This window comes from Seriola dumerili, unplaced genomic scaffold, assembly GCF_002260705.1.
Source record: "Seriola dumerili isolate Sdu_G_001 unplaced genomic scaffold, Sdu_1.0 BDQW01000177.1, whole genome shotgun sequence".
In the NCBI taxonomy this organism is placed as follows: domain Eukaryota; kingdom Metazoa; phylum Chordata; class Actinopteri; order Carangiformes; family Carangidae; genus Seriola; species Seriola dumerili.
Window position 1 is genome coordinate 406,348 of NW_019174432.1, and position 27,889 is coordinate 434,236.

The 27,889-nt window shown below is 40.1% G+C and overlaps 1 protein-coding gene across 1 annotated transcript; it reads right to left on the minus strand.

Moving 5' to 3' along the window:
• Nucleotides 1–3,936: 3,936 nt before the first annotated feature.
• LOC111227358 (calcium-binding protein 7-like) lies at nt 3,937–26,590 on the minus strand. Its single transcript, XM_022752810.1, has 5 exons — nt 26,265–26,590; nt 8,089–8,232; nt 7,842–7,954; nt 5,874–6,024; nt 3,937–4,067 (listed from the first exon to the last, which is right to left on the minus strand). Exons 1-5 carry the CDS (start codon nt 26,371–26,373, stop codon nt 3,937–3,939), a joined length of 648 nt encoding a protein of 215 aa, XP_022608531.1. The 5' UTR covers nt 26,374–26,590.
• Nucleotides 26,591–27,889: the final 1,299 nt, after the last annotated feature.

Consider the following 27,889-nt stretch of genomic DNA (forward strand, 5'->3'; position numbering starts at 1 on the left):
CATAGCTCGAAGGAATGGCACAGCTGTCGGGAATACTTTGTTCTTTGCTTGTCATGGCACCAGTTCATGCTTGAAGGTCCCATATTTAAACCTTGCTGGTGTTTTATTTGAAGTTTTGATATCCATAAGATGTATTTGTGGTTTTAAGTACCAAAAACAATCTCAGTGTAGGTTTACATCTCCTCTGAGGCTTCTCTCTGGTGCTCGGGTAACAACAGGTGAGAAGAGAGACTCTGAGCCTCTCTTCTGATTGGCTGACTGTTTTCTGAGTGATCGAATAAAAATATAGCAGTTTTTCAGGTAAACACTCACAGAAACCAAATCCTGCAAGGTTGGATGGTGGGTCCGGGTGGGCTGAGCTTGGGGAATGACAGAGGGTGGTGACTGCTTTGTTGTGACATCACAAAGTTACGGGAAGTCCTGATGGCTTGTTTTAAGGCTCAGTTTCTGAATACAGGCTGTGTGCATTTCTCTGTGGACTGAGCGCTTTGATACTTTTCACAGTATTAATGTAGAACCTAGACCTGCTTTATAATCAAGACATGGAAATCTCACTTACATATACAATGATATATATACAATATCAGACCTTAAATGCACCATTTAAGGTACAGTGGTGACTTGGTGAACTAAGGTAGATATAATTACATATGATGTACATATAAACCAGCAATTTTTGGTGAGTTATTGTTGCAGATAATATCTCCCAGTCTGCTTTTAGATTGCAAGGATTGCAGCAGTCTGACCATTGCTGGTGGACATAAGAGATATAAGAGGTGACTTTGTTGGGATAAATGTGACAGATGGGGTTCAAAACACTGCTAAGCCAAAGGGTGTCTCCGAATGGAATAAAGCAATCCATGGACTCAGCGAACCACGAAAAATCCATTGCTGTCTATGGATTTCAATCTGAAATGTCAAGATGTCAATCAATACCGTGAGACTGATCCTCAAGCATTTCATAGCCATCTAAGGCTCATGTCATTGAGGATCTGACAAATCGAAAACTATTCAGACACATGGCAATGGTTGGTATATGATTTTTTTTTTTTTTTTTTTTTTTAATTCATGTGAAATACCATTCCACAGACATAGAAGAAGAACATCAGGTGGAGGCAATGAACAGATAATCACATGGTCAAACATTTTTGCAAGATCCAAAGACAAGTATCAAAGTACAGTTCAATGGAAATATAACATTCAGTAGACTATCAACAAGTTCATACAGTTTTTTTTTTGTTGTTTTTTTTTCATCTGTAAAAAGAAAATAAATATTGGTTTTCATATTCTGCTCTGGTGATGAATAATAAACCCATGATTTGTGTATTTTTATGTCTATGCACAATGCCAAAGTGTTTCAAAGAATAAGGCAACAAATCAAATTATTATTATTATTATTATTGTTATTGTTATTGTTATTATTATTATTATTATTATTATTATTATTATTATTATTATTATTATTATAACTTTATTCCCCATGAAAATGTCCCCCTCTCTGATATAATAGAAAACGAATGAGACAGTATCATTTGTCAGTCACTTAATATTCTGTTCCATCACATTCTTATCACAAAAATAGATAAATCTATGGTAAAGTAATTATTTATGCCTAAACTATATCAGGAAATGGATGAACAATCATGGCGGTGAGTTGCTGTCGTTGTGCGCTGCAGCACGTCTTAAAGTGCAAAATGGAAACAAAGGTATTTGTTTTTTTTTACTTTTTTTCAGAGTATTTTCCCCACAGACTTGACACTTTTTGACAAATTGCCCGTGTGCATCAGATAATCATTATCCAGCCTGGCTCTGGGCGATAGGGTAGTCTAATTTTGTTGCCTCTGTGAGCTCCTGGCTCTTGTGTGAGATCCAAGTTTTGGGAGCTGCCAATAGCAATCCTAAAAGGGGGGAAACTCATAAGATGTGAATTGTTCACATCTCGATATTGCAGTGTCTTGTTTTTGAGGGCATTTTGAAGGGCTTCTGTTCTTTTGACTTTCCAAACACGTCTTTGCCCTGAAGTTGTTTTTTTCACTTGCTTCCAGGTGAGATTAAATCTTTCCTGATGAAGGTCTACTGATCAGAAAATAGCAAGTGCAAGTGACTTCTGTGGGATTTCGAGTTTCTCAATAATTTTAAATGTTAATTTTATCAGCTGTTAGTCAGCTTGCTCTTGTTTTGTGGCCAAGTTGTGATGTCACAGATTCCTCAAAGCTTTGGTTGAAATTGGATTTATATGTACAATACACATTTAGTGACAGACCTGACCCAGATGCATGCACAATAATCTAAACTACACTCAATCAAATTCATGTGGTGCTTCACAGATATATGAATGTTTTATTGCAACAGGTTACACCATTTGGCCACTGTCCGGCTTCAATACGCTGGGCAGCTTCTGACACAGGTTTCTGCTCATCTGTCTGATCTCTGTATCTCCCTGTTTGAACATGAGAGCCACTGTCTCTGTTGAATTGCCAAAATCTAAATTTGAAAAGTGCGATTAGAAAATTTTCTGACCTCAACAGATAGTAGGTCCATTGGTGCTCATGTTTCTAAAGATTCCTGTCTGTTCAAAGCATTGTTAGATGTATATTTTTACATATAGTTATTGCTCTATAGCAACACATCCAGACAAAAATCTAAAAAAAAAAGAAAAAAGAACAAAATAATTTCCTGCACATTTGTATCCCCACAACCAGCTAGATCAGTTTTGATGCATATCGTTTAAATGGTTGACTTGAAGTTGTTTGGCTCGTCAGTGGCAGTGAGAGATGATCATCAGACGCTCCGGCGAGGCGAAAGATCCATAGCTTAGCAATCCCCGAAAATAATTTTTACGAGCATGTACTAAAGCAGCCCTTCTTTTTCATGCAAGTTGTATGCTTTTACTTGTGTTGTGATTGCTGAAACCCCGCACCACAAACAATTGCTCACAGTTGTCATTAAGTAATTGAAAACAGCTCTGTTTACACAGTCATAATGATTAATACATTGATAAGAACTTTTACAAATGTGTCAAGACGACTTGTTTAAATCCATGCACTTCATGCATAGATGATGGTCATCCTCTGAGGCCTGCAAAGCCCCGCTGTGGAGACAGAGAGAGTTGAGTGTCTGCTGCACGTCCAGCCACTTTCCAGCCAGTTACCTGTCCATTCAGACCCGAACACCCTTCCTCCCAAGAGCTGTTAACCTGCTTCACCCTGCTCCATCCTGCTCAGACTGAACCCCTGCAGCTTGTGAATGAATGAAACCATCCACACAATCGCACACACCTCCCTGCAAACTCTGCCTATTATCTGTTTCTTACCAGGCTATTCTTATTCCCAAGTGGTTTTTGAACAATGTTGCACCACATACCATTATCACCACAACACTGTTCACTCCAGACCTTGCACAAAACACTTTCTAGCCTCAGGAATATATTTTCTCCAATGCCCCCCTCGATATTTCAACAGATATTTCTTCCTACTCGTTTATAATAAACCGCATGGTACACTGGACAAATACAAAACTGGACAGTCACTACACTTCTCTCTATAGCTGCCACCAGACTGAATGCAACACTGCTCAAATGCACATAGCTAATGAAAAGTAAATGTATTGTATTACGAAGAGTGATATGTATAGTCAGCTGTCCACTTTAAACACACCGCAGTCTCTTCGTGTGTGTGTGTGTGAGGTCCTGTTGTCCTTGGTATTCTGAAAGCTGTCAGCATGTCTCTGTCACCAAGACAAATTCCTGCACATGTAGTGTCCTTTGTGACTCCAGTTATACTGCTGTCATATGTTTGATGTGTGATTGTCTGTTGTATTCTTTTTTTTCTTCTTTTCTTTTTTTTTTTTTCTTCTTTGTTTTTAAGCTTCATCTCTCAGTCATTTATCTGTGAGGCAGCCTTTAGGTGGTGGTCAAGGCTGAAAATGCCATAGCTCTTATTTCATGCCGCTCCGCAGCACCTGATTGGCTGCAATGAGCATGACGCTGATGATGAAAGCAATGGCGAAGGCGCATATCAGGCTCTTGCGCACACAAGTCTGCTTGACTTGCTGTGTCGGGCTGGAACCTGGAGGGAAAAAAAGAAGAGAGGAAGAAGAGGTGGGAATGGGTCCATTGAATCAGGTGTTATTTAATGCTTAAAAAGATATCTGATAGTAATTTCCGAATGAAAGAGCTCATCACAAAACCTTACAATTACATGAACACAATTATAAGGGAGGAACACTGCCAAGAAAAATTTGTTTTCACACCTGTATGCTGCGTAACTGCATCTAGATTGAAATGTTGATTGGAGTTTTGGAACAACAAACAAAATGGACTAGAACCTGACTGGCATATTAAAGGATGCTCCTCCTAAGAGAAGGTGTAGTGTACCTGCAGAACCATCTGAAGTAAGAAGCAAGGCAGCTGAAGCTAAATCAAATGTTCAAATAGAAACTTTCATATCTGTTGTACCTTATTTCTGTCCAAATGGAGGGATTTCAAAAGGGATTTCTTCATTTCCTCCAGAGGCAATTAATGTTCTCATATTTAAAAAAAAATCGTCAATCTTCAGAAAGTGTTTTTCCAACAGCAAAGATTAGATTTTCTCATTGTAAATCATAGAATGGGTTTATAAAGGCTCCAGTCATTAAATCTACACATTAGATAAATAGCCATATAAACCACAAAATTCCCTCAGTAAATTGCCCATTAAAGGACGATTCCAGCCCTTTGAGACACCAGTTTGCCATCTCCAGTTAATTCCAGTTATTTTGTAATAAAGAGGTGCAATTTACTTTATCACTATGCGGATGATCCCCCTCAATCTGGGCGTCTGGAGCTTTAGCAAGAGTGTAGTCATTTTTACAGGTGGGGAGAAAAGGCGAGAGGGGGAGAGAGGGAACAGTTGCTCAAATTATAACAGCTGCCTAAGAGGGCACAGCATTTCATACACCGCTGATGACATGCTGGGATACATTATGATCTATCGAGGCTGGTGAGTGGAGTAATTGGTGTCTCTGCTGTTTAAACAGCACGGTTTGTGTGATCCATGTGTGATTGTTGGATGTTGGGGCAAAACATTGGGACCAGAAACATTTTCAGATTGTGAGGATTGTTTTTTTTTTAAGGTTGAAATCTGTAATGTTTTCATTAAGGAAAAATATCATCATTAATATATTGCGAATTGGAGTGTGGAGAAGATGAAAGAGAAGAAATAATTTATTTTACTATGATTAGACATGCTCTATTCAACTGAGGAATGTTGATCAGCCATCTGACAGCCATCATAATGAATTATTATATATGTGGCTTGTAATGGCCATAATGCTTGTATTTCAAAGAGAAATTTCCCCTATTCATAAACCCCTCGCTTACCCAAAATGGCACTTAACATGGCAGATAGTTTAGATTTTTATTCATTTGAGATTTCCACCTCTAAGATTTTAATAAAAGAAAAGTAAATTCAAGTCAAGTGAAATTTTATTTGTAGCACCAAATCATAACAGCAGTTATCTCAGGGCACTTTTCATACTGAGCAGGTCCAGACTGTACTCCTTTATATTATTTACAGAGACCCAACAATTCCCGAGGACTAAATTACATTTATTTGTGGTGTTCAAAGCCTAGCCTATATGAGGTTAAGATGCATGCAATATAACTACAACTTCTGCGTCTTAATTCCACGTGGGTCTTATGCTGAATGTCATATTCCTCTCTGGGGAATATGACCTGCAAATAAGGCAAAACATTGGCAAATAAAACTGAAAATGGTCCATTATTTGTGTGTGTGTGTGTGACTTGGGTGAAGTGACCCTTTAAATATTTAAATTTTAATCACCAGAAATACAAACAGCTGAAGTCTGTTAAGTATAAGGAGGTTCTTACTTACTGTCTATATCCACCTGGCAGTCCTCAGGGTTCTCTATGTGGTTCTCCTCAGTCATGATGATGTTCTCGATGTCTTTCATTGAAAGGTGATCGCAGAAGGTGTCGTACAGAAGCCTCTTGAGCTCCTCCACTGTCAACTTCTGCATGTCACACTGGAGACACACACACCCATAACTGAACATTAACATGGACACAGGCTGGTGGGCACAATACCACACAAACACAAACACACACACACACAACGTATAACGAGGAAGTAAACAACAGAAATAGCAGTGTATGGAAAAAGATTAAGTTGAGTGTAAATTTTATCAGGTTTTGGAAATATAAATAAAAACATAGAACAGACAATGTGAACAGAAGGGTTAAACTTCTGACTAAGTTGACATCCAATCAAAACACAAGTTCCCACCAGCTACATTTCCAATTGGACGATTAAGCGGTGTGGAGTTCAAACTCCTCACTTGGAGTCAAACCTGCAGCCCGGTGGAAAACGAAACTTTATTCAGATGTTGTTTGTTTTCCTGTATTGTTGTTAAAAATGCTACTATTGGACCCTTTAATATTGGATCAATAATATGATGGACAAACCAAAGGAAGTCTCACATCTGACTGCCTGAAATTATTGATAACAGAATTCTAGCTTGAAATGAAACCAAAGAATAAAGATGAAATTTATGTTTTTCCACATTATAAAATAAATCTAATGCATTATGCAGTGGTGGACGAAATGGAGAGATAATTTATTTTTAGTGAAGGTATCAATACCACATGATAAAAATACTCCAGTCCTGCAAAAATCCTTCAAAATCTTACAATTACCTTTCCTGACTATTGTCAACAGAATTTCATTATGATAAAATACACAATAAGGAGTGTGGCTCCTGTCTGTGTCATACTATTATACTGTATGTTATGTGACTGGATTATACTGTAATTACCAATGCATTAGTATGTGAGCGGCTTTTTACTGGTGTAGTTGGCATTAGGAGCTCATGTCAAATCCTTTATATACTGTTGCATAGTTTAACCTATGGTAAGGCTCTGTATTTTATAAGCTGATTATATGTTTTGTATGTAAAACCATATACTGCAATGTAAGCTGTCAGATAAATTCAGTGGAGTATGTAATCGTAACATTAGTTATGTTAAGTTTTGGAGTAAATATACGTAGTTACATTCCACTGTGTAAAAATTGAGTAAAATAAAATAAATGTGAATGACTAAGCCCAAACACTAAAAACAGAATCCAGGCTCTGTGCCTGTTTGGAAAGCATATTTATGTCCTTGATTTTCAGCTCAGCCTGAGCTGCAGCTCACCAGTGTGACCGCAGGCTCTGTGTGATCAATGCAGCAGCACATGCTTACTACTATTCAGTTATATAATGTTATGTGAAGCTATGCAGCAGCAGTCCCTCAGGTTTCTTGACTCTCCCAGCAGGTGTCTTTGGTTGTGATTCTTTGTTGTGCGAGAGAAGGGGATTTGTGGGAATTCTTGGTGCAGTGTGAGTGCACGAACACTCAGTTTGGATGCTCACTTTCTGACAGCCACTCTGGCTCTATCGTATAACTACAGCAAAGGCGGGTTTGACACAAGCTCCATCCCATTAATTTCCATCCCACTGTCAAAGTGAGCTGTTGATTATCTAATGAGGTGTCTGTAAATAAATTAATATCTATTTTACATAAAAATTGACTTCTAAGTAATAAGATTGTCGGCACACACACACAGAGGCAGAGATGAAGGTCTTGATGAAGGATAGAGTTCTTTAGGGAATCCAAACCTCTCCAAGATTAAAACGCTCCCATTAAAGACACAGTGGATGTGGCAATTAAAACTGGTTTTCCTTTAAAGTCGTACTGTGGCAGCGTCTAAATGTTTCTGCACTTGTGAGGTTTGCTACAGCTGTGACTCTGCTGTCTATCTTCTCTCTAATAGGCAGGAAGTGAGTGACTGAATAATGAGCACCTTCCAGAAAACGGAGTCAAAGTCAGTGCCGTTGAACTTATCTGGCATCCCAGCTGCTGTCAGCTTTGGGCCCAGAAGAGTGACAAACTCCTCGAAGTCCACCTGTCCGTCGCCTGGGGGAAAGAGGAGAAGTTGGTGTTTATTGTTGCCGGCTCTACTGCTGCCCAGTTTTGTGGGCGAATAGAGAGCAAAGCTTCTACGCTTTGTGGTTTAAGATAATAAAATCCAGGCTGTGCGTTTGCCTCACCGTCCATGTCCAGTCTCTGGATGATGACTTCCAGCTCCACCTCGTTTGGCATGTAGCCCAGGGAGCGCATGGCCATTCCCAGCTCCTGCTTCGAGATGAATCCATTCCCATCGCGGTCGAACACTTTGAAGGCCTCGCGGATTTCTGCAGAGACAAGACACACACACACACACACACACACACACACACACACACACACACACACACACACACACACACACACACACAAACACACACACCAGCTGAAGTCTTACGGCAGAGCAGGATATGAAAGTGGGAAATATTCCACGCACCAAGACATATTTGTTATGCCGCATCAATGCTTGAGTCATAGTTATATGTGGGTTGGCAGCTTAGAAGAACAAATTCCACCAGTGAAATGACAAATAAATAAATATATAATAAAATAAAGAGCCAAAATGAAATCAATATAAAGAGCTGAGATCGGAACAAATTGTCAACATTTTTTAAAGGGCAGTACTCTCTGCCTTCTGTTTATTTTTTAAAATTTTATGGCCATGAATTAAACCTGTGAAGTCTTAGTTTCTCAGCTGCCACAACCTGAAAAGCTTTAATGCCAAAAATAACCTAACCTATAAGGAATATGATCTGCTATCACACGAGGGGGAAAGTGTAGCTGTGTGTTCAGGTGGTTTCCTAGATTCCCATCAGTCTGATAATTTCTTAGAAAGAAAGATAAATGAATGACAAAAAGCTTAATATAAGATACACACTGAAACACTCAAATGACTGTTGAACCCCTGTGTGTAAGAGCTGACATAATAAAATCAAATGAAATATAACTCCCTATAATGTGAAAGTATTCTTACTACTGCCAAGCGGATTTTAAGGTAGCCCAGAAAACCTCTGTAACAAAACGGTAAATTTGTGGACAGTGAAGGATATTTAAAGAGCCAAGTGTTTGTCTCAAGACTTGGTGGACCAAATCTGAACTAAAATCAATGAACTATTGAATTTGAATTCAGTGGTGGTGAGAAAGAAGACTCCAGGGCACTTGTGGTGTTCTGTATTGGTTGGATGCGTAAGAACTGGATGGGCTGTTGGTACTTGAAAGTAGAATAATTAATGTCTCCAGGAAATAACCTGTGGCATTTCCATATATTTATATGCCAGTTTTATTTCTCACAATTGCCAGTTAAAGGGAAACTACAGATTTTATTTTCATTGGAAATACTACTCAGTTTTTACAGCAATTATAAAACTACTCCAGAATCACAGAAGGCATCGAGAGACTAAGTCATCATCAGGGTCTATTCTTAATTTCTGTTAATTGAATACCACCCATTTCCATGGAGGACTACTGTTTTTTACTTTCCTATTTTTTTTTAACGATTTCTGGTGAACTTTTGATGGATTTGGAATCCATGTTGTGTTGCTGCGGTAAAAATACTGTTTTAATGTAAAAAAATAAAATAAAAAAATCCAGAAAAACCCTGAGATTATGATCAATGCATTAGTTTTCATCAAGCGGTTACCTCCAGGGCTGAAAAATGAAGCCAAAAGCTGCATTTCCTGGAATGACCACTAGAGTCTCCAGAAGCCAGTCAATCCCCATAGACTCCTAAGTCAAAATGTCCAGCTTTACAGTAGAAATAAACATGGTCTCTATAGCTAATTTCCCCCTTCGTGACAGCTGTATGGGGGGGGTGAATTGAAATTTATAAAGGCTTAAAGTTGCATAATTGAGGTTGTGGCCACGTGCCCCACCTCTTTGCCCATTTTTGGATTAGCCAAGATGGCTACGGCAGAGCAGCCCACTCTGAATTTCAAAACCGCTCTACAGAAACCTATGGGTGACTGCATGAAGGCTACGTCCATCTTTATATACTGTCTTTGGTTTACCTCTTGTTTTTAGTAGCTGCTGCCTGTCGTGTCTATGAGATGCTGTAATGTTGAATCTCATCTCCGCTGTTCAGTTCACGCCACACCGCTATAAACCATTTCAAGATTCTCAACCTTGCCACGAACTCACATTAAGAGCTGAAATTTAATAAGATTTTGACCACTCATAATCTTTCTCTTGAGGCTGCCCAGACTACCCAGAGTTCCCATTTAACATAACTTGGTAATGAAAAACTGGAGTAATGTGATTCATGCAATTAGCAGTGGTAACAGGAGTTAGTTTGAGATAAACAGAAAAAAAAACAGAGAGCCGCCATGCCCCAGATAGAGAAAACACCATCACTTACAGAAACCTCAATATAAAGTCCCATGAAAAGACAATTTAAAAGTGTAAAAAATGCCTCCCACTGTTACACAGCCACCATCACAACGGGAAATCTTTTAAGCATTTAATTCCTTCGTTCAGCCACACTGTGTATTCCCCTTATACTCTTCATGAGGGGCTGAATCCCTGCATTTATATGCAATAACACCCACGACCGGGTCAACTACAATTTTTTGACTCATCACATCCTTGTGTGTGTCACATGCCTGATTAGCGCACAGAAGAGCAGAGCAGGAGATGAATCTTAAGATAGAGATGATGCACGGCGTAAATCTTCAGTAAATCACATGTAATCTCTTTAATCTAGCGCTTGTTGAAATCAGAAACCTTAAAATACATCATTAAACATTCATGTAAGTGTCATCATCTATCTCTTTTTTTTTTTTTTTATGGTTTAGGAAAGGTTTCCAGAAGGTTGACACAGAGATATAGCTTATGTCATAGAAAAGATAAGATTATAAATGAGAGAAAATGTTTACTGGGATTCCAAGGAATAATGAAAACAAAACGAGAAGTGAACGCTGTTGCTGAATAACGCATCCCTTGTCTCTATTAAACAAGTGACAATAACAGCCTTCCAGGAAGACCAAATAAAAATTCAAATGTGTATTTAAATAACATTCCCCTCTCAGTTTACAGCCAATTAGCTGCTGTTAAGTTACTGAAGTGTAATACTAAACAAACTTTATCAATCCCCTGCAAAAGCCCAAAGTCTTGTAAATAGGAATTGCTGCTCCGGTGATTTACAGGAGTGTCAGCACGCAGACGAATGGCCAAAGCCTCGGGCCAAAATCCACAGCGTGACAGTCTGTGACAAATATTTCAGCTGGAGAACAAAACATAAAATATCAATGATGGCAGGAAGCAGTGTGTGTCAGTCTCTCTGTGTGTGTTTAATGTGGCAGCAGGGCTTCAGGAAATAGTTTGTCGTACGCGTCCACGTCCACAGAATAGAAACTGTGCCACAGGGACAAGGGTTCTTGGCAATCATGTATTACAATGGATTACATCTGGGCATGCAATTTATAAAAACCAAGCCGAGTAACATTCGCAGCAGTTATTTCTCACATTGCTTTTTCGTGCAAAATGTCTTACTGTATAGTTTGAATCATTGAGAGCCTCCAGCTGTGTTTTTTTTCCCCATCCCTGAGTGTGATCTTATTGTTTGTTTTATAGAATAACAATACCTCAGTATCCACCTGAGGTCCCCCGCTCCATCTGTTTACTTTAGAAAGAGGGGCTTTCCAGCAGACACTTGATGGAAAAAGGAAAAAAAAAAAATCATGTTGCCACCTTGCAGGAGGCGAACACTTTCTTAAATAATGTGCCAAAACAGTTTTGGCAAATACTCCGTCTCCCCCGAAAGCTTTATTTATTGATCAAAGGCCAAGGTGAGCAAAACATCCCGACTGGTGAGGGGCGTACTGTGTATATATGATATAAAAAAAAGTTGGTATTGTGTAAAAAGAAATACCGGCACAGTTTGTTGAAGGAGGATTTTATATTCTGTCACAAACCATTTACAGAATACAAATGCTTCAGTTCTGCAAGGGCTAGAAATATAATGACTGGCTTATCAAGTCTAGTGAGATATACAGGCGTGAAGCTGGAATCTGTATCGCCATTACAAATATATTATCAAAACTACTTGGTTCCACTTGAAATCAGGACGGAACACTTCTTCTAGAGTGAACTAACGAACGTGTAAAGTAAAGCGGACCGTACACATCCCCCGCTCCAACGGTTTATCAAAAGAGGCTGACGAATCATCCTCTAAAAGAATTAATTTCTCTCTCTGACCACACTTCATCCAGATAGATAAACTCTCAGAGAGATAGCACTCTATCTTAATTGTTCCCCGAAGAGATGACTACACTCTTCCATTTTCACTTTAGTCTGTGAGCTCAAAATGAGCCAAATTCTCATGCATGCCCCCATAGTGACTCTATTGTAATAGAGAAACTGAGAAAAAAAATACTTCCTGACTGCAAATAAGCGCATTGGCAAAAAAAAAAGTTGTAGCTGGTCTTGGTCTATGGCAGCACAGATGACCTGAATTATCCTGCCCAATCAAAGAGAGGCAGTTGGCAAAAGTTAACTACCGCTTACTCATGCCGCCTTGAAATAAATGGGTCTTAATACAAGGAGCACATAATTAAAGCAACAGCGGGTCAGTGGCTTCAAATCACTTTCATGTTCCCAAACCAAATCATAGAGGTAAAAACAAACAAAGAAAGCAGAGGATTTATTTCTGAGTAACCATTATGACACGAGCTTAGAGTATTTCACACTGTTACACCTTCCACCTGAGAAACAATGATTCAAAATGGTGAAGTCTAGGTCCGCAGCTAAGGATTGTTCACAGTATCTCAGTGACACCGTAACGGAACTTCTTCAAATTTGGCAAAAACATTCATTAAGACTCAAGGATGAACTGATTCGATTTTGCAGGTCAAAGGTCGCGGTGACCTCGGTGAACGTGATATCTCAGTAATGCCTTGAGGGACTTTTTTCTTTGTTTTCTTGCGAATGCAATGTATCAGGAATGCCCAGAGGTTAATATCATTAGTTCTGTCACACTGTGACCTCACAAAACACATTTTGGGCCATAACTCTCACAAAGTCTTTCACTACATGACACAATTTAACTCGTATCTCAGCAGGATAAATCTAGGTGATAATATTTTATATCCAAATGGGGAAAGGTCAACTTCACTGTGACATCATAATGTTCTGTGAAAACACTTCTGACCATTATTCAACACTGTAACTAAGGAAGGGGAGATTGTGACCATATTTCCTGCAACTTCATTGGTTGGCGGAGGCATACAACCACGAGGCGGTAATTCTAGTTTTTTGAAAAAAAAACAAAAAAAAAACAAGATTAATATTAATATTCTATATTCCCACAGCCCAAGGTGACATGGTCAAATTGTTTTTGTCTGAACAAACAAACAATAAACAAATCCTGACATTTGAGAAGGCCGGTCTTTTTCATTTATTAAAATGATTATCACAATGGTTATTGATTAATTTGACAAATTATTTCAACGTTAATGCTTTTTTGTTTCTACTTTAAAAGCTGCAGTAAACTTGTTGTTCAGCACAGCGAGCTGTAAACACAACACTGCCACATTACCACCTTTTCTAAAGTCCTCTATGGGAAACATGTTGGTTCTGTTTAGTCACTCTTTGATTAAATCCTTCACTGTGTTCAGCGGTTAGTTGCTAACTGTGTTTGACGTTTGCTGTGTGTCTTTGCTTAAAGAAGCTGCCTGCTGCAGCTCGGTGACCGTGATGAGACTGAAACAAAACGGCCACAGCTCAGGCTCGCTGTAGACCCAGGTTATAATTCTCTCTGGGTTAGTCACTATAAGCAAACAACTTCACGTTACACTTTGTCATTTGATCCCTTTATGAAATATTGATTAGAGCTATTCAGAAAGCTTCTGTATCTTTGGAACCAGTGAGTGTACATAATTTCTGCCAAAAATACCATCATCCATTTGTTCTAAATCATTTTCCTGTTAAAATCACAAATCACATCTTTGGATGTTCAAACCCAAAAAATTAGTTAATTTTAATCAATCAGTAATTAGAAAAAGTGTTGGAAGTAAATTACTCACTGTGCATGTTTGTTGAAGTCTATTGACAACTGTGTCTCCTAGAAATTATGTTTTTATACAACTAAACTGTTTTTTCCCAATTATTTGTGGTGGCAGTGTATTCCCTGGCTCAATTCATTTTTCATTATTTTTTTTTTAAATTAATGAAGCGTTTATTAACAGCAGCAGAATCATCAGGAGGTGGATGGGTTTGGAGGGTGGGGGCCGTACAAAGTGTGCGACTGTCATACAAGACACCAGGGTTTGCATCCAGTCTTGTAAATGGTGAATGATCTGCACTTACTTACATAGCACTTTTCTGAGTCTTCATGATCTTCCCCTAACCTTAACCAAGTGATATGAGTGTCTAAACATAACCATAATTTTAATGATGCTGTGGATAATTCGTACTGCAAGATCAGATATTTTGGCAGAAAATAAATGTGCGGATCATTTTACTGACTGTAAATTAACAAAAATTCCTGACATTAAGAGAAAACATATTCCTGTACCAATTATTTCTGCTGTTGCGTATTTGCTGTTCTGCTGCATATTAGCTGTATATAAATGTAATTTCTGGGAGAGAAACTGGAATAAAAACAAGATATATAATGAACCTGCCACCTGGAATGTCACCTTTTTAGATTTTTCTTTGATTGCTGCAGATATCACTATTGCTCCTGGCCTATTTAAACTCAGCTTCAATTACAACATTAATATCTACATACGATTTTGTTTTTCAGATTGAGAGGTTGGCGTTGCTGCATCTTCCTCCCAGTCTGTGGGACCAATGCTCCATCAGGGAGGTGTGAATATTTTTGTTGAAAGCGTGTGGTATTTGCTTTGATGTAGAGAGGTGCTTGTTGGCCTTCAAAGATGCGATGCCACTCCGTCCCCTGTGGTGTGATCTGACAGAGGATGAAAAGCCCCAAGTTAAGATCGTGAGCTGCGAGAGCCAAGCATCTAAAGCTGAACTCCCACAACAGAAAGGTGCAGTGTACTCCCGTTGCTCTCCCCCGTACATTGCTGTATATCAATGAAGTGCACTGGATCCTTGCTGCAGCACAGAGATGCCGAACAGTCTGTGAACTGTGCGCAGCGCTAGACAGAGCAAGGTATCACTTGGAAATAGAGCTGATTCATACAGACTAAGAGAAAATGCTTGGATTCATGACAAAGGTGAAGCTTCAATGACGAGAGGCATGACATCCGCTTTCTATTTTCTATCAGACTCCGGAGGATATACATATAATAAAGAAACAAGTGATAGGAAAAAATTGGGTGAAATGAACTCTCCTCATCCTCACAGAACAGAAACACATCACATGGGAAATATTTACTTGGATTTTTTGAAGCATGCCTAGAGCAAAGCTTTACCCCTTTTCAGGCTAAATTTAGCATCAGTGAAAACTTTTGCTAATTACACACAGTGAGCTTTGAGCAGAACGCGCTAATGCCGGGGCTTTTGTAGCGGTGAAGTGTCCATGAATGTAATCCAAGGGCCTGTTTTTCAGAGCCAGAGAATCCTCTTTGCCTCAGTCAGACCTGCATCTGCTCAGGGCTGCTTTGGATTGGTAATTGCAGCACACCCACTCTTTATGTAAGACCTTATCAGTGTGAGGAAAAACACAGATTTGCTGTGTGTGTGTGTGTGTGTGTGTGTGTGTGTGCGCGCGTGCATGAACCTTGTGCGACTATTTTTAAACACCGATAGCAACCTTAATCCATCTTTAGCTGGATATGGGCCAATGTGGGCACCCAGAAGATTTTAATATTACCATAACCGGTTTTTAACAAGGCTCTGGAGTATTCAAAAGGGGTATATGGCAGATACTAAGTCGTCTGTGTCTTAAGGAAAAATCCCATCTCTGGGTTTGGATAGAAACTGCTCCCTACATTATGAAAGCGCTTTAACCTCACCAATGCAATGCTGACAAGACCATGGGGAGAAACTGGAAAAGGGTTGCAGTGCTTTATTCTCAATAAGAAAAAAAAAATCCCTTCGCCAACTTCTTCAACCCCATCTGACCTTGAATGATTGAAGTCCTTGAAACACTGTGTAAGTTTAGCCCATCTCTGATTTTTCTTTCACTTTTCTGTAGGAGAACCATTGATCTGCTTCTATTTTCCCCCCTCCCTCGCTGCAAGTTTCCGTCACCGCAGCCGATACTGGAGGTAAATGCTCAAGGCAAAAACCCATGAGAAGGACCTTAAACAAAAAGGTCAGATGGGAACAATCAGAAGCCCCCCCCCCCCATGCATTACGGCTTATCCAACACTCCCTCATCAGTTCCACCACGTTAACGGTACGTGCTCGCTTATTGATGCCATTTTTCTATCGCTGTATTTTGTTATTGTCTGGTGTAGACTTTGCAGTATTGTTCATCAAAGGGAGGAAATATTACCCAGGAGGGGGAAAAAAAAGCACTTCACCTTCCAGAACTCATCACAGTTCATTTCACAGGTAATAAAGTCTGCTGGATCCACTCCTTCATGGCAGTCGATCAAAATGGAAATAAATGAGTTAACTTCAACCTACCTGACAGCCATAATCACAGCACTTCATGATATTCGCTGCTAATCTGCACCACATGTTTCCCAACAAAACCAAATTTGGCAAGGTAGGCTGTCACACCACATTACAGCAACTGATTAACTGAGAATCTGTACGAGGCTGCGGTTGCTGTCGTGATGAAAATGTCAAACGTTCAAAGTGGTCACTAAAGTGTCAACAAACAAATTTTTTTTTTCTTTAAGATTTTAGATTATCTGCCTCTGAATGTGCATCCATTTCACAATAAGCGCAAAGAAATAAGCAATAAACTGTTTCTATGTTGAAGAAATAGATCATTATTTTGTGAAATACATTTTCTGGCAGGGAGATGAGAAGATTGATACCACTCTCACATTTGTACAGTAAATATGAAGCTTCCAGGAGCAATCGGTTAGCCTAGCTTAGCACAAAGACTGGACACAGGGGGAAAGAGCTAGCCTGGCTCTGTCAAAAACTGAAATGTAAAAGTGACAAATTGCCATTTTTCACAGGGGATTGTCCGCAGCATTATTTCCTGGCCAGGCACAGTAACCTCTTCACTGACTACACAACAGGTTTTGGCAAGTGTGAACAGTGTTCAGTTCACAGTTTCAAAAATTAACTAGTTCATGTTCATTTGTTCAGTTTTTTTTTTGTTTTTTTTTAAATAGGCCACTATTCTCTATTCCCCCTTCTACCCATCCATCCCCTGCCCCAAATCATTGCCACTCCCAAAATAAATGAATTATTGTACACCACCGAAGAGTCACAGACATTAGTTACATTTAAAATCCGTATATAAATATAATCCGTCTGAGTCTTCACTCGTTTGTTCATAAAACTGCGTCAAATGGTCAAACAAACTGGCTTCAGCAGTAGTAGATGCGTCTGTACCGCCTGTACCACTAGTACCAGCCATGCCGGGCCGTGTCTATGGAGATGTCATGCGGTGTGCCGTAAAACTGTTGTAATACGTGACGTTCACGTTCATCATTTGTAAACTGATTTGTTCAGTTCAAGCGTTCACAAAAAATTTGAATGCACACCACTGAGTGCTAATGAGAGCGCAGTGACAGTGGCTTTGTATTTTTTGTACAGACATTAGGGTGGTACCAGTGTTTTCATTCGACTCTCCTCTAGAAGGCGAATAAACATTTCAGACTTTAGCTTTACATATTTTTATTTTAATGAAATACAATTTTTCCAATGTTTTTCCAAAGTAACATTAAATTATAGCCAATGACATCATAACAAACTCCACAAAAAGTCCACAACAAATTTCACACATTTCTTTCTGATACAACCTGTGGCTCAGCAGCTGTGCCGCTGGGTCACTTCACCCTCTGAGAAATGGCTCATTTCTGCTCACAGCTTTATCACCATCTATGTCAAGTAGAGCTTTTTCATATGCCGCTTGTCTCATCCAGGCAGGTGATACAACCGAGAAAGCCATTTTGAAATCCATTTCTGCCTGTCTGTCCGTCCGTCCGTCTGGCAGATTGTGTAAGGTGACTCTTCATCATTCACGCAGAGTGGGGAGGTTCGGGATTGAGCGGAACGACATGAAGGCGCACAAAGTGAGATTTATTATTCTCACCCTGATTATATACGAGCAGGGTGTTTTCATGGGTGTCCCCACTGCTGCACAATATGTCACGAACCATATCCTTTGCCAGAATGGATGAAGTTAATCTTGTCCTGTCTGTGTGTTTTGTTTTTTTTCCTTTGATGGTTTTAAATGATAATCAGGAAGGCCCGAGGCTTAAACAAAACAAACATATATGTAGTGATATGTCACTACATGTCCACCATCTTTCCTCCACACGCACACCTGCAAAATTATCTCACCATCCTGTAATGGTGTTTTAAAAAAGACCATCACCAAAGTCAAATTCTGTCAATGAACTCTGAATATGCCGCAGGCTTTACAGGCATTTAACTTTGGAGTAATTTAACAAATACCGCAGTCAGTGCTGTTGATGCTGCATGTCTTCCTTCATTGTTTATCATTAACTAAAGCCGTCTGACTTATAAACTAATGTTTGTTACGGTGTCAAAGGGATTTGAAAGGCAGAAAGTGGAAGTAGAATGGTGTTGGCTTCATCAATGAGCTTCAGCTTCACTTTTTTCTTCATTTTTGATTTATTGTTTCAGAGAGAGAATGGCTTGATGAAATAGTTTTTTTTCTGTCAAAAGGTATGAAAGGCTCTCATCTACACAAGGGGAAACAAACCGTCTGTTTAGGGCAACCAATAAAACAAGATGTTTTTTCTATGTAAGTGACTAACTGAGACTTCCCGGTAGAGAGCTTTGCTAATAGTAGTCAATCGCTCAAGTGAACAGAGGAGAGAAATAAATGTTTGGTTTTGGTAAACGCATCTGGATCCTCCTTTAAAATGAGCCAGCATATCTGCTGCAGTCATGATTGGTCATTTTTTTCTGTGTTGTCCATTTCTTCTTAGCAGCATATGTTTTCAAACCGTCTCAGCTGACCCCTTGGATGTACGCCCCCATGGCGCCCACTGATTCTGCACCAGCAACGCGTTATGTGCATAATTTCTGTCTTGCCGAGCAGATGCCGATGTCTTTAAATATCTTCATTTGTATTCATGTAAGTATTTCCAAAGGAATGGAAGTCAACCCTCCACCTCGGGGCAAAGAAATGAGTCAATGTTTTCTGCTGCAGCTACAGTAGGAGTCGAGCAGAAACATCAAGATCGCCTCACAGGCAGTTTATGCCATTAGGAGCAAAGTGGTGTCAGTGTTTTTTTTTTTTTTTTTTTTTTTTTTGAGCAGTTGTCAGTCAAAGCAATTTGCAAATCCCAAAAAACTCTGCCAAGGGAACAACTAAAAATGTTGAAAAAGAATCCCCTGTAGCATGTGTTGAATTTTTACTACTGAAAGCAAACTACTTTCAAAAACTAAATGTAGAGTGAAAGTATCTTAAGAAAAAAATCTTAAATGCATATTTATGACTCCAGGATACACGAGGAAGAGAAACCTCCTCCAATTAGTCCTGTCCACAAGCCTACAGCACTGACTGTTAGAGATTCACAATCAAAATATGGAGACTTCACCTATTGAAATTCACTAGCCCAACGTCTCAGCCCTCACTGAATTTCATATTCTCCGCAACAAATCAAACTAATCCTGCTGCTATGTTGAGTCTGCTATGTTGTTGAAAAAAAGAGATTTACACTTAAGTTAAAGGGTTACAACACAGCTAGCATAGGTACCATGAAGCTAACATGTGCCTCCTCAAACATATATGTACAAAACATATCACATAGAACCCACAACGTTTTTTCAGCTTGGGCTTCATGTATGTTCTCCTGCAAGTTTTCAATGCAGGTGGAGTTTGTTGAGAGTCAAAGGAGCTAATTGTAAGTTTTGCTATTGCTACATAGCTAATGTTAGTATTAGTAGCCATTTTCTTACCAGTCTGGAAGATACGTTGCGAGTTCAGCATCGAACATTCCTGTATTGGCCAAGAGCTGTCTCCAACGGTGGAAAGCAATTGTAATGTTAACTTATGTCTCTATCACGTCTTGTATTCTACTGAAGTTAGCACCTTAACCAGCTAACTCACTTTCCGATAGCGACTCATTAGCCTCCACTCTGCCCTGAAGGCCGCTCAAAGGATGTATTATTACCTCTTGTCTTGTAAACGCAACGATGGCCTTGTCAAATGACAACCAACACCCCCTGCTCCCCACACAAAACCCTGTTTGTCAGCAGAGAAAACTTACAATTAGCCCTTTCAAACACAACAAAACTACACAAGAGTGAACAGCCATGCTGGCAGCGCGGCTGCGAGTTGTGCTTGGGCGCATCAGTGCTTTTAAGCTAAATGCATTTCAGGGTTAAGCAGGTACATTGTTCACAGTCTTACTTAAGCATGCTTGCATTTTAACATTTGTCATTAGCATTAAACACTAAATACATGTACTTATAGCTAAAGCTAATTGCAATGTTGGTTTTGCATGAATTTAGTAATAATGCAAATTCCTGGGCAAATAGAAATTTTAACTGGATGGTGGTAGCTGGAAAGGAATCACCAAAGTGATTTACAATTCATCCTGAAGGGGACATGAATGTATGAACCAGATTCCATTGTAGTTGTTGAGACATCCAAAATCACAAATCTTAATTTGCTAGTGGCACTACAGGAAAAGTTACCAAAGTCAATGTAATGCATCCTCTGGTGACTATAAATGTACAAATTTGAATGAAAACTCCATCAAATACTTATTGGGATATTCTAGCCTGGACCAGTGTAGTGGACCAACTGACTGAAAGACCAGCATTGCTATTTCTAGCGTCCTTCCGGAAGCCATATGCATAACAAACCTTCTGCTCAGTCAAAGTGAATTAAATAATGTAAACATGGAGTTTGCACACTGAGATATAAGGACAAGGACTGATCAGCTTGGGCTTTTTTCTTTTTCCCTGACTAGTGAACCTGTGTCGCTGTACATCACAAAATAAATAGAATAAGCTTCGGGCTGCAGTGATTTTGGTCCCGTTATTCCGATCACTTCCTGTTTGCAACATCTCAGCTTCCTGTCTCTTGGGGCGAGTGACAGCCCAATCTGTATTTGATCTGAAGGGGAGGAAAACCCCCCCACCCCCCATCTCACTCTGACATGAGAGTGAACAAATGCAGAGATAACTTTGTAGGCTGGGTTGATTTTGATTACTGCCGACAGTTACTCTGTGAGTTTAAAATGCTCCTTGAGAGATATGTCTCTGCTGGGGCTCTTTGACAGGTACACAGATACACTTTCATGTTTCTTCAACAATAAGGCTTTCACGCCCAAACCAAACACACTGGAACTGGCACAGAGTGAGGAAAGGTATCATTAAACATGTTTATGTCTATATATCTATATATCTATATATATAGATATATAGATATATACTGTATACACTGACATTTTAATCTGAGAATTATTTGATATTCTGCTTCCATTTGCAGTAAAAGGACGTGTAAAATATGATGTCCATCAAATATAACAACCATGTAAATAAAGTCAATTCTCCTGTCTGCCTTTCTCTGGCTCTTTTGTATTTGTACTGCATATTTTGAGTGGCGTCTGTAAGCATATAAAAGGGACCGAGACAGTAATTTGTGTTGACATTTTGCTTTCAGAATGATTAACCAGCGTATAGATGGGGATAGTAATGCAATGTTTAGGTTTTTTGTTATGAATTAATTTATGTTTGTGACATCTGCTGCTTCCCCAATAAACTGCAGCTGCAATGCTTCCATTCTTCCATGCGTAAAATTCAGTCATTAGAAAACAGGTGCATTGTCCTCATGTCCAGCTTTTTCCAGCAGCTTGCTCATGTATGTCAAATGGATTAACTTACCTTTACGTCAGGATTTATTGACCATTTATGAATAAAACCTATTTTCACACTTGATCCAAAATGAATAAAGGTGTTTTGAGATTTTTTGGAAAATCTGTGAGCAACAACGTTGTGGGAAAATGGGATTAATTCTTGAAATAAGATTACTTTCCTCAAACGTCGTTTCTATATTTACAATCATAAGTGACCTGAAGGCAGAAATGATGATATGTATCATTATATTTCAGTAATTTTGAACTCGTCTGTGCAACTTCCATGAGTCTAAACATAGGAAAAGTGAGAGACAAAGAAACGGAAAGCGGGAGAAGATTTCAAGTGCAAAGATCAATAAACTCCACTGATCACAACCTTGTCGCAAAGATGCAACCACTCTGCTCCTATCTTGTGTTTTTGCTTGTGCCTATACAGGAAACTACTGGCATCTGTTTACATGAAGCTCACTCTGGGACCTGTTACAAATGATTTAAGATCAGCCCTGGGATTATTCTGAAGCTGCTTCCATTAGGGCTGTTGTTAGGCAGTGTGGAAATGGGCTACCTACTTAATTCCACCTGCAGTGAAATTGACACTGAGCTTTGTATATGTATGTATATGTGTGTGTGTGCGTGTGTGCGCGTGTGCGCATGTGCGCGCGTGTGTGCGTGTGTATCCTTTAGTGGTGGAGGAGGTCTAAACTATATTGAGCTACTGTAATATGACCAACTGTTTTTTTTCCTCCCTCTTGTGTAGGAGGGGAAATGGAGAATATGGAGTCCAATTCAATTTATGCTCGCATCATTGTACATTAAGGCACTTGCTGCCAACCACCCCACCCACCCACCCACATACTACCACGCACATACACACACATACTCGCACACGCAGGCTTATCGAGTATCAGAAAAATAGCATTTTGTTCCAATTATAGCTTTGACAGCCTTCTCGTTCACAAAGTATGGTGCCATTGGTTCATTCCCTGGGGGTGTCCAAGCCAGTAATTGAAAATCAAGTCCTTGGCTATGCGTGCCAATAGGGCTTGAGCCTCCTGTCCTCATACATGCACCCGCACACACACATTCACTAATGTGCAATTTCGTTTTCGTGACAAAGCCTTGTCTCCCTGACGGCCGAGCTGATGTATGTGACACCTCAGACTTCCAGCCAATTCTCGTCCGTCTCTCCGGAGATGAGAGCGGTGACGAAACTTGGAGACTGTCGCCCGAGCAAGCGCCTTCTCTCATCAATGAGTCTGTCATGAAACGTCACAGCTGTCAAAATCTGACTGATAGGTCCTTGAGATCGTTGGCTGCATATTATAATTTAGAGCTTATTGACCTTTACGGTAACTGCAATCCAGGAACAGCAACTATGTTAACCCTTGCATTTTGTTTAAATTGGCTTTACTTTCTCATTGTTTGTGGTTGCACTAAATCTACTACTGCATGTTTTGTAGATGTAGCATCTTTTTCTTCTGGCCTTATTAAAGCTCAGTAATGTTGAAAAATATTGGTAATTCTTCTCTTTTCTGCATACAGGGCTTCCACATTTACTGAAGGTGAACCAGAAAGCATTGCTATTACATTATGTGTTATATCTTATATGATTTATATGAACTAAGCATTATTATGCTGTATCCTTCATAGTGATGTTACTTGTTACTTGTTCAGGTGAATAAGATCTGACTCCCTGTCAGAACTCTGTGTTATAAAACTACAATAACAGAAATCCTATTAGATTTATTTGGGATTTCAGATGATAGAGCTGTGTAGAAAGGTATTTTCAACACCAGCTGAGGTCTGTCATGCCCACAACAGAAGTAACAGCAAACTTATGAAACATCATCAGTTCAAAATCACCTTACAAAAAGACCTGAAGTCACAAAATCAGAGCAACGTCCGATAAAAAGGGGACTTTATCACAATGCAGTAACAGAAATTACTTTATGATCCCAGCTGCTCATCTGTAGCACCGTCCTCCATGTTTGAGCAGCTGAGAGCACGACAAGGCTAACAGCAGGGTTGTGTCCAGAAACTAAAAGCTGAGTTTTGAATGCCCACATCTTGTCATATAGTAAAGAATTTATTTACTACTCTTTTCAACGAACCAACCAGCCCTATAAAATTTATATTATTCCCACTTTGTGCTCTCTGACAGGAAAAAAAGCCGTGAATCTCAGGTGTGCTTTTGCCATCGACAACAGCAACATTCAATCTGCTCGGTGACACCGTCTTTAAAAGTCTGCCTCTTTCACAACCTGCAAGGCATCCCTCACACGGGATCACTAATGTTCTGCAACAGCTGAAAAAGGCTTTGTCACCACTGTTAACCATGCATTACCTCAGGCTCTCCTATTCTCTCTCCACAAAGCATCCCATTGCCTCTCTAGTCAAACTGCCACCATATAAGCTGTAAAAAGCTCAAATGGCTCACTTTGTCTTGCGACAGAGTGACTGCATCAGAAGGGTACAAGTGGATTTGAGTAATTACAGTCAAAATGAAGTGTTGTCTGTTTATTGCACCCAAAGCTGACTGTAAATTGAAGTGGGAGGCAGGAAGGGAAACTGAAATTCCTCAATCTCAACAGCCAAAAAGCTTCTGCTGGAGTCTGAAATATGAGATGTCCATCTGTTTTAGTGCAAAAGAAAAATATATTTTTCTGTCATGCAATGTCTCTTTACACTGGAAATCATGTTTGCCAAAAAAAACACAGAATGATGCAATGCTATAATCATGGGCATGACACCAAGCAAAGATCACTTTTGGCACTGAGATGTTGACAGTTCTCTTTTATCACAGGCTCAGTTTGTTGGATGTCAACGCAAAAGCAGTGGAATATAAACTGCAGAGGGCATATTGACACCTTAAAACCAGCCTGATCTGTCTTGCACCCATTCCTTCATTTCTTGTGTGTGTGTGTGTGTGTGTGTGTGTGTGTGTGTGTGTGTGTGTGTGTGTGTGTGTGTGTGTGTGTGTGTGTGTGTGCACGCACGCTGTTCATTAAACACCTTTTTGGAGTCCAAACTCAATTCATATTTTACCATGTCTATTCAGCTTTTCTAATTAATATCAACCCGAGCACTGAAAACCATTCCCTGCCAACTTTATTATGTAATTATAAGTGTGTCTTTGCACGTATTGCAGATGCAAACCTGTATGTGTGTGTGTGTGTGTGTTTGGCTGTGTGATCTCCTATGTGTGCAACTCCAGGTTCAATTAACAGTTCATTTCTGATCCATCCCTGGGATATTCTGCACCAGCACCCACTGACCAGATCCCACAACAAGACTCAGCTTGTCTGCACTTCACACATATGCATTTCAGTAAGAGCCTAAACAGAAATGCATAACTTTAAGAGATACTCTCTGAATCTATCCAACATCCAGAATCTTGTTTCCTCCTAACAAAGTGCACATTAATAAGGATGAGCGGTACAGCGTGGAAAATCATTCATCAGGGATACGGCTGTTACCTTACAGCGCCACCGCACTGAAAAACACGGCAGCAATGCAAGAACTTAATGTCATCACACACACTGTGGGGCTTGAACATTGTCCCAGGGGCTGCTGCATGATAATGTGCAGATGTCGCAGGTTCGCATCACAAAGCGCTCCCAGGCATAGCATGAATATTCTCAGGATACTGAAAAGCAAATTGTTCAGAATAGTATGTCTGCGTGCTTGTTTGGTGGGATGTCACTTCTCTTGCTGTCAGGTGCCACTGCAGAGTTGCAAAGGTTCAATGATTTACAAATAACTTTTCAAATCAAGAGAGAGATTTTTCCTACATTTTAGTTGAATCATTTAGCAGCAGAAAAAAAATAAAAAAACAATGGAATAACAAACACTTCTGGACAATCTGACCATAAAGGTGTGTGTGGCCAGATTTAATGGACGAGTGAACTCAGGCTCCCATGGACCACATTTCCACTGAAGAGCTTCTGCTTCTAGTTAGAGCCAGTGCATCATTGCTAACCCCAAGAAGCAACACTTTATGGCAGAGAGGATGCAGAGATGCCTGGTTTTTTTTGTTGTTTTAAAACACACCAGCACCTGTACTGAGCTAAAAATCTATATTTTCAATCAGTGCAAGAAAATTGAAACAAGATATCTGATCTTTGAGTTGCACTGATAACAAAGTGGGGGATTATTTTTGCACATTCTGTTTCATAAATTAAACTCGTGGGGGGGGGGTTGCGGTAAATGAGTCCAAACCCCTTTGGAAGTTGTTTTTAAGATTTATAATCAAACATTTCAAAATCTATGTCCCTGTACTAAATCAGAGATCTCTGAGCGCTGTCCAAGGTGCTGACCGCGCTCCCACCGCAGCAGGAGCTGACCACAGCCACATACAGCACTGGTAGGAGGAAACAGCTCCTGAGTTGCTCGGGAGCACTGAGCACCCTCGGGTGTACACGGGAACAGGTAGGCTATCATCTCACCTTCAACTTCGTCTTCGGGCAGGTTCACCGGGGCGCTGTAGGAGAGGATGTCAGGGATGGTGCAGATCCCCCGGTACATCAACGTGGAGGTGACTGGATGCATCGGCATGACTGCGACCTTTGGCTGCCACCTGCGCCCTCTTCATACAGGAATGTCTACAGAGAGGAGCCCAACTTCCCCCCTCACGGTCACCGAGGGAACGAGGGAAGCAAGTCCATGGATGTGGGAGAGAGGGTTGAGGTGGCAAACGGTTTCCGCAGCGTGTCCGCCTAAATCTTGATTTTATGTCAATGAATGAAGAGCAGCAAAAAAATATGTAGGGGGGTTGTCTTACCTCATTGCAGTTTTAGTATTTGCTAGGAAAACCATAAAAGATAAAAGTCTCTAGAGAGAAAACTACCTCAGAATGAGACAATGCGCACATATATACATCACCAGAACCAGGAACCCAGACAAGCTCCACATGTGAGGCAGTGCGAATGAGTGCAGGCTATTTGTCTCTGCTCTAAACCGATCGATCGATACTGTAGGTTATCAATCCACTGGCAGTTTGTATTTTTTGTTCCCAGGGTTTGTCTGTTGCGAGCAAATTCATGCATCCACTTGTTGGATACGTGCGCTCACTTGACGCACTCCGTCCCCAGGATCCAGCCAGCTTTCATATAATCCACAGAAACGGCAAAAAAAAAAAGAAAAAAGAAAATGGACTGAAAATCTAAATGTGTGTAGAGATGACAGTTCAGCGCGTGTCCGGATCCTCAAAAGACAATAACTGCTCGTTCACCTCTTAATTGCTCATGGGTACGGGGGCGCGTTGCGATCCAGTTGTTCCATCTTCAGTGGAGGAGTGTTTTTTTGTGAAAGGAAGCTCTCTGCGTGGATCAGATATGTAGTCTGCCTCTTTTCTCTGTCTCACCCGCCGTCACTCTGTCTCTCTCTCTCATACATACACACACACGCACACACACACACTCTGTATGGGTGTAGGCAGCCCCCCCTTTTCCCTCTCCCTCCCTCCCGTATAACACACAAACACAACCAACCCTGCTTCCCCTTCTATGTCTCTTTCTTTTTGTTCAATTGCTCTCACCGTCGTTACACTCCAACCACAAAGTGTGATTGATGACCATGTGTGGAAGGTGTATATGGTTGATTTCCTCCTTCCCTGCCGAAGCTATAAGAAAAAAATTAATACCCAGCAATGCCCTTTGCTTAAATTATGATCCATAAGGCTGATGACCAGGCACTTATTATGCAGCTGAAGTACAGCTATAGTTGGCAAGACTCTATATAGAAATTAGGCTTCAGGAGATAATAATAGGAAGCATTTTATAGTTTGTGAGCAGGAGAAAAAAGGGATAAAGGGAGAAGCAGAGTTAAAAATTTGCTGTAGCTTTTCTGTCTCCTCATTTCCAATTGTATGCTTAGCAGCACTATCTGTGCAAAGTGACCCTTTGAAATTAACCGTTGTACTTTTCAATTGACATGGTTGGCTAAGCAGTTCAGGGCAAGATGTAGTAGGGCGATGTTGAATGGAGCCACTTGAATTTCTGATGACCATGAGCGTCTTTGTATTTCCCTGAAATGTATTCCTCTCTTGGCAGGAGCCTGCATGTCAGGTGCT

What these genes read in the sequence shown, in the direction of transcription:
- LOC111227358 (XM_022752810.1), bottom strand. Translation starts at nt 26,373, where the DNA reads ATGCCGATGCATCCAGTCACCTCCACGTTGATGTACCGGGGGATCTGC. An exon ending in CCAGAGACTGGACATGGACG is followed by an intron (nt 7,955 to 8,088) that starts GTGAGGCAAACG and finishes TCTTTCCCCCAG; the next exon opens with GCGACGGACAGGTGGACTTC. An exon ending in CTGCCAGGTGGATATAGACA is followed by an intron (nt 4,068 to 5,873) that starts GTAAGTAAGAAC and finishes TTTTCCCTCCAG; the next exon opens with GTTCCAGCCCGACACAGCAA.